This window comes from Thalassophryne amazonica, chromosome 5 (genome assembly GCF_902500255.1).
Source record: "Thalassophryne amazonica chromosome 5, fThaAma1.1, whole genome shotgun sequence".
NCBI lineage: Eukaryota > Metazoa > Chordata > Actinopteri > Batrachoidiformes > Batrachoididae > Thalassophryne > Thalassophryne amazonica.
The window spans coordinates 126,156,495-126,168,666 of record NC_047107.1 but is presented as its reverse complement, the minus strand read 5'-3'; the positions used below and the strand labels follow the sequence as shown (position 1 = coordinate 126,168,666).

Genomic DNA, 12,172 nt, shown 5'->3' with positions numbered 1-12,172 from the left:
AACCTTTTTTGATGTCAGACAAGTTCTTTCTGTATTGCAAGAAAAAATGTCCCACTTGCCCCTGGACAAGTGTCTCACAGACTGAATGTTGATTAATTAATTCAGTTAAATTTGTGGACAAACTTGATAGACGTTAATATTTATAAAAATAAAAATCTGCACTGGTCAAACTGTGTTTTGGGTCACTGGTTGTTTGATGCTGGAGATTTACTCAACCTTAGTTCTTCATCCTTCACTTTTGTAACCCACAAACCCCTGCAAGAAAGTTTTTTTTTTTTTTTTTTTTTTTTTTTTTTTTTCCCCCCCCACGTGCACCCTGTAATCTATCACTCCAGGACAGGCAGTCGTGGCCCTCCCTCAGCACAACCTGAATCACAGCAGCAGCTCTGTGGAGGTTTGTGCTGCCCACTCACTTCTGTTACCACGGAACAGGGACCTTTTTAGAAGATGACATTTTCCTGCCGCTGCCTCGTAACCTTCAATGAAACCACTTTACTCACATTTGCGTAGGCTGCTTTGACATCTGTGTCACTTCAGGATAAAATTTCATAAAGTGAGACTGATGACTGAAGTTATTTTCAGTGTAGTCATTGTTAATTACACAGACACGGTGCATAATATTTTTCTTTACGCAAACTGACTGAAATACCTGAAGTGAAGCAGTAAGCTGAACACTTGTATACATTCATGTTTGCTTTGATTTAATTTTCAAGTCAGTTTCATTATAGTTTGATGCACTAGTTCACATCCCTGTGTGCACAAGCGGAGTGTATCTGAGTATTGCACGGTACAAATAGCTGAAAAACTCCAATCTCAAATGTAGATCCTGTTTCTGTTGGTGTGTGGAGTGAATGGTTTCTTTTGCCTCATGACAGCAATAACCACACATCATTTTAACGCCCATGGGTACACAAATAAGGACACTTGCTTTTTGCATAGTTATGCTGGTTTCAACTGTCACAGTTCATATGATGTCACTTCCTGTGGTGCTTTTATTCTGACACATCTGTCCCTTGTGCTTTTCTTTGGCTTTGCTTCCTGCACATGGGCACTCGGGCTTCCAGTTCACGCATGCACTCGTCCTCGTTCATTGGGTCATCTGTTAACAGCCAATCACTCCGATGTCGGATTGTCTTTATGCCATGAAGACTTGGGGCTGTTTTTTCACAGATGAAGATGTTTAACATGTACACCAACATCCAGCATGGACACCACCACAGAACACCATAGAACTAAATGAAATGGACAAGTATGACGCAAAATATCAGTTATGTATCCAGTTATACAGAAGATGTCTATGATGATAGAGTCAGACAAAAAAAAAATCTAAATACCACTTTGGCCTGCTCGTGCACGGAGATAGGGATTAATATCTTGAAACTTGGTAGTTGGACGGCTTATAATTACACCGAAAACTTAAAGATTCTACAACAATAAATAAATCTTTGAAGCTTTCCATCCAGATGGTAACAGAAGGTGACGTGAAAGCAATGGATAATAATACAATAACATGCTTTTGGAGGGCGGCATGCATTTTCCGAGTCCCTCCGTTCACGCCCCGTCGCCCGGGCGACAGGATGGACTCAGTAAAATGCATACCGCACGACAACAGCATGTTATTTGCATTATTATCACTTTTTACTGAAATACACAACACCTAACGCGTACATAAAAAGTTGGCTCACTTAACTTTTGTGGTGTCGGCTAGCTGGCGCGTGCTGCTCTCCAATTTAGCCAGTGCGTCCTCATCAAGCTGGCTGGTTTAGCTGCTTTTCATTGTCATACTATCCATGAGAAAATCATCCGGAATATCCATATTGGGACCAAAACACACTTCTCGTATTTTCATCTTTTTCTCTGGAGTGTCCCCTCCCCTGCGGACAATTCTTGGGCTGCGCGCTATGACGTCATTTGTTTATGCACAGCGGGCGGGTATAGGCAGATAGCATCGACGTAAATCTACAATACTGACCTAGCAACACCCCAGTAAAGTGATGATAATAATAATAATACAATAACATGCTTTTGGAGGGCGGTATGCATTTTCAAGAGGCCCGACGTCCATGCCCAGTCACCCGCAATAATAGCTATTCGCCCTTGTCTAACTCGGGTGAATAGCTGTCATTGCGGCGACGGAATGGACGGACGGACTCAGAAAAATGCATACTGCACAACAACAGCATGTTATTTGCATTATTTTCACTTTTTACTGAGATACACAACACGTAACGCGTACATAAAAAGTTGTCTCACTTAACTTCTGCCTTGTCACCTGGCGTGCGCACTGCTGTTCAAATTCAGCAGTGCGTCCTCATTAAGCTGGCTGCTTTAGCTGCTGTTCATTGTCGTACTATCCATGAGAAAATCATCCGGAATATCCATATTGGGACCAAACACACTTCTCGCCTTTTCATCTTTTCCTCTGCGGACAGTTTTTTTTTTTTTTTTTTTCCCCCTCTGCGGATAGTTCTTGGGCTGCACGCGCGCACTACGATGTCATTTGTTTAGGCACAGCGGGCGGGTATAGTCAGATAACGTCGACGTAAATCTATGATACTGGCCTAGTAACGCCCCGGTGAAGTGATAATAATGCACATTATTGCCTCATAGACTGACTTGCTGTTCTGTTAACCTACAAGCTTGTTTCCACATGGACTCTATTATTGAACAGATTTCTCTCTCTATTCGTGTTGATCTCTGAAAGTCCATCGGCTGTTAATATGCCATCTTACAATATGGTTTAAGTCAGTAAGTTTGTTTCTCCAAATTATGAGGCAGTGCAGAAAATTTGTAATAATTTTTCTCTTCCAGTTCTATCATCTTTCTTTTTTAGAGCATTATTGATTACAGCACACAACTGAGTGGCTCCTTATAGGCAGTAATTAAATTAAAGTTGTGATTGGCATTTTAAACATTAATGTAGCACCTAACAACTATTCTAACTATCTGATCATGGAGTGCCGTATTAGTGTCCTGTGCAGACAATGAAGCAGCACTCCCTCTGTTGTAGTCTTACACACCTCTCTGCAGCTTCTCTCCCCCTGCCATCCCCTCATTACCCCATCCCCGTAGAGACGGTGCCTGCTCCCAGACTACCAATAACCAGCAAAAATCTATTTAAGCATAAAAATTCAAAAAGAAAAAATAATATAGCACCTTCAACTGCACCACAGACTAAAACAGTTAAATGTGGTCTATTAAACATTAGGTCTCTCTCTTCTAAGTCCCTGTTGGTAAATGATATAATAATTGATCAACATATTGATTTATTCTGCCTAACAGAAACCTGGTTACAGCAGGATGAATATGTTAGTTTAAATGAGTCAACACCCCCGAGTCACACTAACTGTCAGAATGCTCGTAGCACGGGCCGGGGCGGAGGATTAGCAGCAATCTTCCATTCCAGCTTATTAATTAATCCAAAACCCAGACAGAGCTTTAATTCATTTGAAAGCTTGTCTCTTAGTCTTGTCCATCCAAATTGGAAGTCCCAAAAACCAGTTTTATTTGTTATTATCTATCGTCCACCTGGTCGTTACTGTGAGTTTCTCTGTGAATTTTCAGACCTTTTGTCTGACTTAGTGCTTAGCTCAGATAAGATAATTATAGTGGGCGATTTTAACATCCACACAGATGCTGAGAATGACAGCCTCAACACTGCATTTAATCTATTATTAGACTCTATTGGCTTTGCTCAAAAAGTAAATGAGTCCACCCACCACTTTAATCATATCTTAGATCTTGTTCTGACTTATGGTATGGAAATAGAAGACTTAACAGTATTCCCTGAAAACTCCCTTCTGTCTGATCATTTCTTAATAACATTTACATTTACTCTGATGGACTACCCAGCAGTGGGGAATAAGTTTCATTACACTAGAAGTCTTTCAGAAAGCGCTGTAACTAGGTTTAAGGATATGATTCCTTCTTTATGTTCTCTAATGCCATATACCAACACAGTGCAGAGTAGCTACCTAAACTCTGTAAGGGAGATAGAGTATCTCGTCAATAGTTTTACATCCTCATTGAAGACAACTTTGGATGCTGTAGCTCCTCTGAAAAAGAGAGCTTTAAATCAGAAGTGTCTGACTCCATGGTATAACTCACAAACTCGTAGCTTAAAGCAGATAACCCGTAAGTTGGAGAGGAAATGGCGTCTCACTAATTTAGAAGATCTTCACTTAGCCTGGAAAAAGAGTCTGTTGCTCTATAAAAAAGCCCTCCGTAAAGCTAGGACATCTTTCTACTCATCACTAATTGAAGAAAATAAGAACACCCCAGGTTTCTTTTCAGCACTGTAGCCAGGCTGACAAAGAGTCAGAGCTCTATTGAGCTGAGTATTCCATTAACTTTAACTAGTAATGACTTCATGACTTTCTTTGCTAACAAAATTTTAACTATTAGAGAAAAAATTACTCATAACCATCCCAAAGACGTATCGTTATCTTTGGCTGCTTTCAGTGATGCCGGTATTTGGTTAGACTCTTTCTCTCCGATTGTTCTGTCTGAGTTATTCTCATTAGTTACTTCATCCAAACCATCAACATGTTTATTAGACCCCATTCCTACCAGGCTGCTCAAGGAAGCCCTACCATTATTTAATGCTTCGATCTTAAATATGATCAATCTATCTTTGTTAGTTGGCTATGTACCACAGGCTTTTAAGGTGGCAGTAATTAAACCATTACTTAAAAAGCCATCACTTGACCCAGCTATCTTAGCTAATTATAGGCCAATCTCCAACCTTCCTTTTCTCTCAAAAATTCTTGAAAGGGTAGTTGTAAAACAGCTAACTGATCATCTGCAGAGGAATGGTCTATTTGAAGAGTTTCAGTCAGGTTTTAGAATTCATCATAGTACAGAAACAGCATTAGTGAAGGTTACAAATGATCTTCTTATGGCCTCGGACAGTGGACTCATCTCTGTGCTTGTTCTGTTAGACCTCAGTGCTGCTTTTGATACTGTTGACCATAAAATTTTATTACAGAGATTAGAGCATGCCATAGGTATTAAAGGCACTGCGCTGCGGTGGTTTGAATCATATTTGTCTAATAGATTACAATTTGTTCATGTAATGGGGAATCTTCTTCACAGACTAAAGTTAATTATGGAGTTCCACAAGGTTCTGTGCTAGGACCAATTTTATTTACTTTATACATGCTTCCCTTAGGCAGTATTATTAGACGGTATTGCTTAAATTTTCATTGTTACGCAGATGATACCCAGCTTTATCTATCCATGAAGCCAGAGGACACACACCAATTAGCTAAACTGCAGGATTGTCTTACAGACATAAAGACATGGATGACCTCTAATTTCCTGCTTTTAAACTCAGATAAACTGAAGTTATTGTACTTGGCCCCACAAATCTTAGAAACATGGTGTCTAACCAGATCCTTACTCTAGATGGCATTACCCTGACCTCTAGTAATACTGTGAGAAATCTTGGAGTCATTTTTGATCAGGATATGTCATTCAAAGCGCATATTAAACAAATATGTAGGACTGCTTTTTTGCATTTACGCAATATCTCTAAAATCAGAAAGGTCTTGTCTCAGAGTGATGCTGAAAAACTAATTCATGCATTTATTTCCTCTAGGCTGGACTATTGTAATTCATTATTATCAGGTTGTCCTAAAAGTTCCCTAAAAAGCCTTCAGTTAATTCAAAATGCTGCAGCTAGAGTACTGACGGGGACTAGAAGGAGAGAGCATATCTCACCCATATTGGCCTCTCTTCATTGGCTTCCTGTTAATTCTAGAATAGAATTTAAAATTCTTCTTCTTACTTATAAGGTTTTGAATAATCAGGTCCCATCTTATCTTAGGGACCTCGTAGTACCATATCACCCCAATAGAGCGCTTCGCTCTCAGACTGCAGGCTTACTTGTAGTTCCTAGGGTTTGTAAGAGTAGAATGGGAGGCAGAGCCTTCAGCTTTCAGGCTCCTCTCCTGTGGAACCAGCTCCCAATTCAGATCAGGGAGACAGACACCCTCTCTACTTTTAAGATTAGGCTTAAAACTTTCCTTTTTGCTAAAGCTTATAGTTAGGGCTGGATCAGGTGACCCTGAACCATCCCTTAGTTATGCTGCTATAGACGTAGACTGCTGGGGGGTTCCCATGATGCACTGTTTCTTTCTCTTTTTGCTCTGTATGCACCACTCTGCATTTAATCATTAGTGATCGATCTCTGCTCCCCTCCACAGCATGTCTTTTTCTTGGTTCTCTCCCTCAGCCCCAACCAGTCCCAGCAGAAGACTGCCCCTCCCTGAGCCTGGTTCTGCTGGAGGTTTCTTCCTGTTAAAAGGGAGTTTTTCTTTCCCACTGTAGCCAAGTGCTTGCTCACAGGGGGTCGTTTTGACCGTTGGGGTTTTACATAATTATTGTATGGCCTTGCCTTACAATATAAAGCGCCTTGGGGCAACTGTTTGTTGTGATTTGGCGCTATATAAAAAAATTGATTGAATTGAATTGATTGAATGTTTATATTCTTTGTCTGGATGAGTGTGCTCATTTAGTGCAGGAGATGAGAGAGAGAGAGAGACTTTTTAAATGTGACAGATTGTCAGCGATTGGGCCAGGTCAGGGCGCTGAGCCCTTATTTTTCCCCTTTTTATGGTTTCCCATTTGCTGCGGCTTTGATTTATTAGTAATTATTTTCATCATGTTTTATTGTCTTGTTTTTCTTGTCACTTGGTTTGTGTTTTGATTCATTAGTTATATTATTAGTTATATTAGTTATGGTTATTCTCAGTTCTGTTTGCTTTGTCACTTTCTTTCCTTGTTACTTTAATACTTTAGCCATGTCTCAGTTCCATTCTATCAGTCTGTGTTTTCATGGGTTATCATTTAGTTATCGTTTGCCTATTTTCGCTGTTCTCATTTCTGTTTGCACTTTGTCAGGAGTTTGTCTGCCAGTTCCAGTTTAGTTTTGTCATGGTGTTTAATTTCGTATTATTCTCTGAGCTGTGTTATCTAGTTTATCTCCGATCTGCTTTTCTGTCTTAAGTCTGTCTCGCCAGTTCATGTTTAGTCTAGTCTCTTGTTCATGTCTGATTCCTGTTCACGGAACTATGATTCAGTTTTGTTTTTGCCTCTTGTTCCCACTTCACATCCTGCACCTGCTTTTATGTCCTTGTCTCACACCCAGTTATTTATGTTCACTTCACATCCTGCACCTGTCATGTTTTTCTCTCACTTTAACTCTGTCTGCTTTGTCTTCTTTCACTCACGCTCTGTGCACCTGTTCACATATCTTTGTCTTTTCTTCACTCCACCTTGTGTTGTCCTCCCTCACTGTCTTGCACTATGAAGTATCTTTGTTCACTAGCCACGCCCCCTTCTTGATTGTTCCTTCACGTGCACCTAGTTAACTCCTGTCTTATTTAATCTCCACCCAGCCACCACACCCTTACTCGTTTGTTGTCTTTGCACGCTTACCAGCTCTGTTTCTAGTCCTGTTTTTGATTCGCTGTGTATCCAGACCCTGCTTTGTGTTTTTTGACTGCGCCTTTTGCCTTGCCCATGATGTCTGTGTCTGCTCGTGCCATTGAACCCTGCTTGCCCATGACTGCGTTTTTGCCTGACCCTGTTTGTGCTTCTGCCTCGCCAACTGATCACCTGTGTACCGAACCAGAGCCTGTATTAAAGACCATGATTTCTTCAACATCCACACCTAGTCAGAGAGTTTGCATTTTGGGTCCTGACAATTCAGGTGCCTGCCACCTGCCCATCCTGACACAGATGTGAATAATTCTGGCGAAACGCCTTTTGAAAATGCTGTAGAATTTAATAATGTGTTCTGACTCTGTCAACAGGATCTCATTTGTGCCCTCGGGCACTGGATTGTGCACGGGCAGGACGCCACTTTTGCCAGCCGGGCAGCTCACACTGTGGCCCCTGTCTGCGGCTCCTGGTGGAGAACTCGCATGGTCGGTGTGTGGTCAGGAGGAGACACACTCCTCATTCTGGTCACTCCACTAAAGGTGAGTAATGAAGCCTTTTTAAGAAAAGGCTAAAATCTGAAGCCATGCCAGTCATTTTAACGTTTCTCAGCCATTTCAGCTCATGTGAAGCTGCATCTGTTCCACTGCTGACTGTGTCTCAGCTTTGATCCTCTCATCCAAAGGTGGATTTTGTTTTTTCTTTCATTCTATGTACAAAACCACATTTGAAGCATTTTAGAAAAAAATACTAGCCGATTATCCTCCCCAGGGCGGGTTTGAGTCAGAGACTGAAATGAAAACTTTATCTTTACCAACAAAGCAATCATCCCCCACCTATCCCGGATTCCAGAGAACTGTTCAGGTACAACTAAAGCTTCAATTAAACTCAATTTATTCAAATCACAACAAAGCTGCCTCAGGGCGCTTCACACAAAGCCACTAGAACAAGCACACAGGCAACAGCGATAAGGGAAAAACTCCCTCAGATGATGAGGAAGAAACCTCAAGCAGACCAGATTCAGAGGGGTGACCCTCTGCTTGGGCCATTCTAACAGTGAGAAGGTTTTTGTAAAGCTTAAGAAATGGAAAACAGAAAACCAGAATATCATCAAAAACAAAGTCCATTATTGAGATGAGCACGCAAGCAATTGCACTGCAGCTTCATCAGGAAGGGACTGCTGCTGGTGCTACTACGACTACGACTACTAAAGTGCTCAATAGCTTATGTCACTCCCCGTATGCCAAAGTATACGGGGCCCAAGTTTGGATAAATCCTGAGGTGCCGGTTGGGCAGGAGAGCCACATGAAATTATTGGTTGAAATAAAAGGATTAATAAATGAAATACTTTTGACTGTGTTGAATGTTTGGTCTCCAAAGTAAAGGTCAAACAAGGTTGACGTCCATTGGATTCTATGACTTCTTTTATCCTGTCACATGATCACTCAGCATGACAGATGTTGCAAACTATTCTTTTTTAGAACCCTATTAACCCAAACAATAATATGCATCTTTTTTACTGAAATTGGAGCAACTTTAAGTTTTGACCCCTGTATAAACTATAACTGAGTTTTGTCACCGTTTTTGCTGTTTTTACCCCACAACTCCAGAACACTCAGTCATAGATGGTACAAATTATACCTTTTTGGAATCGTTATGATCAGTCAACTAAAGAGGTATAGTTTACAGTATGATTGGAGCATTTTTACCTCTGTGTAATTCTTTATTGACCCCTAGCTGACTACAGCTACCACCCTGGGATGGCTATCATACATTTTTTTTATGTAGGCCATGCTACACTGAGGCTGGATTCTAAGTGTCGTTTTGTCACCTTAAGTGGTACTGATTAGGTCAAAATTGATGACGGGACAGACTAGAAGCAGCCTTGACTGTGGGAATAACCTGGGATGGGCTGGCATCCTGTTCAGGAGGAGGGCACACTCTAATCTGTTTCACGCGACAAAATCCGGGGTTGAGCACCAACCCAATGGGCCTCAGGGTTTGTTAGCAGATATGCACTTTGAAAGGTGAGAGCAGTCGGTCGATTACTGAATATGGGTCGTTTAAAAAATAAAAAGCCAGGTTGACTACGTGTTAGGAAAGGTATAAACACATTTAATCTTGAAAACCCCCAGAGGCGTGTACAACATCGCGCACAAAGATCCACCAGACACATGATGCAATATTCTTATACATCAAAATGAGAAAAATAATGACTTGGATTTGCTGTCTGATGACTATAAAAAACATTTGCACTGTTCAGATTCAGGTGAGGTTGGTGGCGGGCGTGATGTTAAGGTGTCATCCCCACACGGATGTTCTAAACCCATTACCGAGCTGTTCACAGTCTGTCATTTTAGTGTTAGCGTTAGCGTTGCGGCAGAACTCTAAAACAATATGAATGTGGCCGCAGAATAAAAATAGGTGTTACAACAGTCATCAGAAGACTTTATGCTTGAACATGAATCTGGTTAGCCATGCTGAGTCATTTATTTTATGAAACTGACTCGAGAAACTCCCAGTGGGTGGAACGGCAGCTTTTAGCTTCTCATTAGCATAGCCAGCGGCGCGTGTCGGAGTTAATATCCAGCAATAATGATGCTTATGAGTCTGCTCTCTGTCCTCCTCTGGTCCTGCTGCAGAACGTTAACAAGTGAATCTGAGCTGCTTTGTTCACAGGAGACATGTTTTTGTTTATTTATTTATGAACCATCCCACAAAATAATAATACATAATCAGCACATCTGGACCTGACAAGATCTCCTGATATATTCTGGAAAATAAATGGGGGGTGAGGGGGTGCTCACATATGGATTGTGTTTACTGTGTATGTTTTCGTCCACATAAAAATACCATCAGAAATACCCAGTTGGTTAGAATGCATAATGCAAAAGATTACAAAAAACAAAGTTAATGCAGTGACCATATTATATTAGTCAGAGTAGGGTTTGAAAGTAATGTTTAAAAAAGACTTTTGACTTATTATCATCTTTGGGCATACTGCTGCTCAGTATTCCACTGAAGCAAGTTGAAGAAATGAAAACTACTTGGATCCACATACATGTATGATCAAATCAAGTGGTTTAACTTAAGTATGTAGTTGTCATTTCAGACGTCATCATTATTTTCAGTATCACGTTCACTAAAGCCCAGTTATCGTAATGCCTTAGGGGCGTGGCCAATTTGAGTGACAACAGACCAGTTTTATTTATTTTTTAAGCATTTTGTTACACATGTCTGTAATAATTTTCCATGTTGTGTGGTTAATTCTCCAAAGGAATCATCAAAGGTGTGTGTGTGTGTGTGTGTGTGCTGGTATTTGTGTCAGGTGAAATTATTGTGTGATGGGATTTTGAATGGTAATCTTTTAGCATTTTAGCAGCTATCGGTAGCTTCATGACGTTGGGTTGAGTTCATCCACAATTATTGAGGAAACAAGTGGATCATAATTTTTAATGCCCACACCAAAGTAAAACCATTATGAGAATCACAGCTCAGCCACCCAAAATATGATGTAAGAAGAGCAATCTGAGATTTCTGACCTCCGCCAATCCGGATCCAGATCACCTCCAAAATTCAGTAGTCTTCCATGCCCTAATATCCATCTGTGGTACAAATTCGGTGGTTTTGACGTAATCATTTTAAACCTATAAAAAGTGAAATCTTGATCCGGATCACCTTCAGAATTTAATGGAGTCTTCCATGATCTAATATGTATCTGTGGTGAAAATTTCTTTAAAATCCGTGCAGTAGTTTTGACGGAATCCTGCTAACAGACAGACAAATAAATAAATAAACAGTGATTTTAATACGTCCAAACCTGACTCAGCCTAACTGGATACCCTGACCTGGATGTCTGAGAAGCTCCACAGGTCCACTCATGAGTTTTGTTTCAGTGTGGGAGCTGTGGGTCGGACTGTATTTCACTCTGATGGTTCACATCGTTGCGGACTGAGCGTGACTCCACGCTGTTTGTCACGTCCTCCTCACTCGACTTTGTTGCTGTTATTGACAATGCTCATTCACGATTCCCTTGCTTGCCACCCACAAATGCACAGGGCAGCTGGGTCTCCCACAGACCCAGCTGGAATATTTTTACAGGACAAACGTGCACACTGTTTCATTCCTCCACTCACACTGCACACGTGAGAGTGTGCGCGCGTGCACACACACACACACACACACACACACACTGCATCACGCCGGTGCCACTTCCTCCCACTCCTCACTGTTCACACCTCTCGGGCGGCGTGATGCTCTGCACTGCGGCACGTAGGAGGTGGAGAGGGCAACGCTCTCCCAAAGCTGCAGTCATTTTCTATACCACTAGAGGGCAGCAGAGCTCCATAATGGTGGCATGGGAGGAGCAAGAGAAGTGATTCTAATTTCCATCCCTCAGCATCAGTGTCAGAGTGTAACAACACATTTTACTGCCTTTATAAGAATTTATAAAATATGCTTTGTAAAAATACTGAAACATTAACTGCAAGTACAAACTACAAATTAGGCGTTTTTAAACCTTATTGTGTTTATTTGTGTAGGAGCGTGGTGGCCAAGCGGTTAGTGCCCTTGTTTCCTGTGCAGAAGGTTCCCGGTTCAAGGTCACCCATGTCCCTTCTCCATGTAGCTCCACTTCCAATCTGCTGCAGGGACCCAGAGTGAAGACAGGGAGAAGCCAAAGGGATTTTCTCTTGTTTGTGTCCATTTGTTGTGTTTGAAGGGTCAGCCT

At 41.3% G+C, this 12,172-nt stretch overlaps 1 protein-coding gene across 1 annotated transcript in view; it reads left to right on the top strand.

Annotated features, from left to right (window-relative positions):
• The window catches only part of npdc1b (neural proliferation, differentiation and control, 1b), an 89,413-nt gene that overhangs the window by 60,458 nt on the left and 16,783 nt on the right, over positions 1-12,172 (top strand). The window contains exon 2 of the mRNA XM_034171304.1: positions 7,818-7,985. Within this exon, the coding sequence (XP_034027195.1) occupies positions 7,818-7,985 (168 nt within the window). The remainder of the gene's footprint in view (positions 1-7,817; positions 7,986-12,172) is intronic.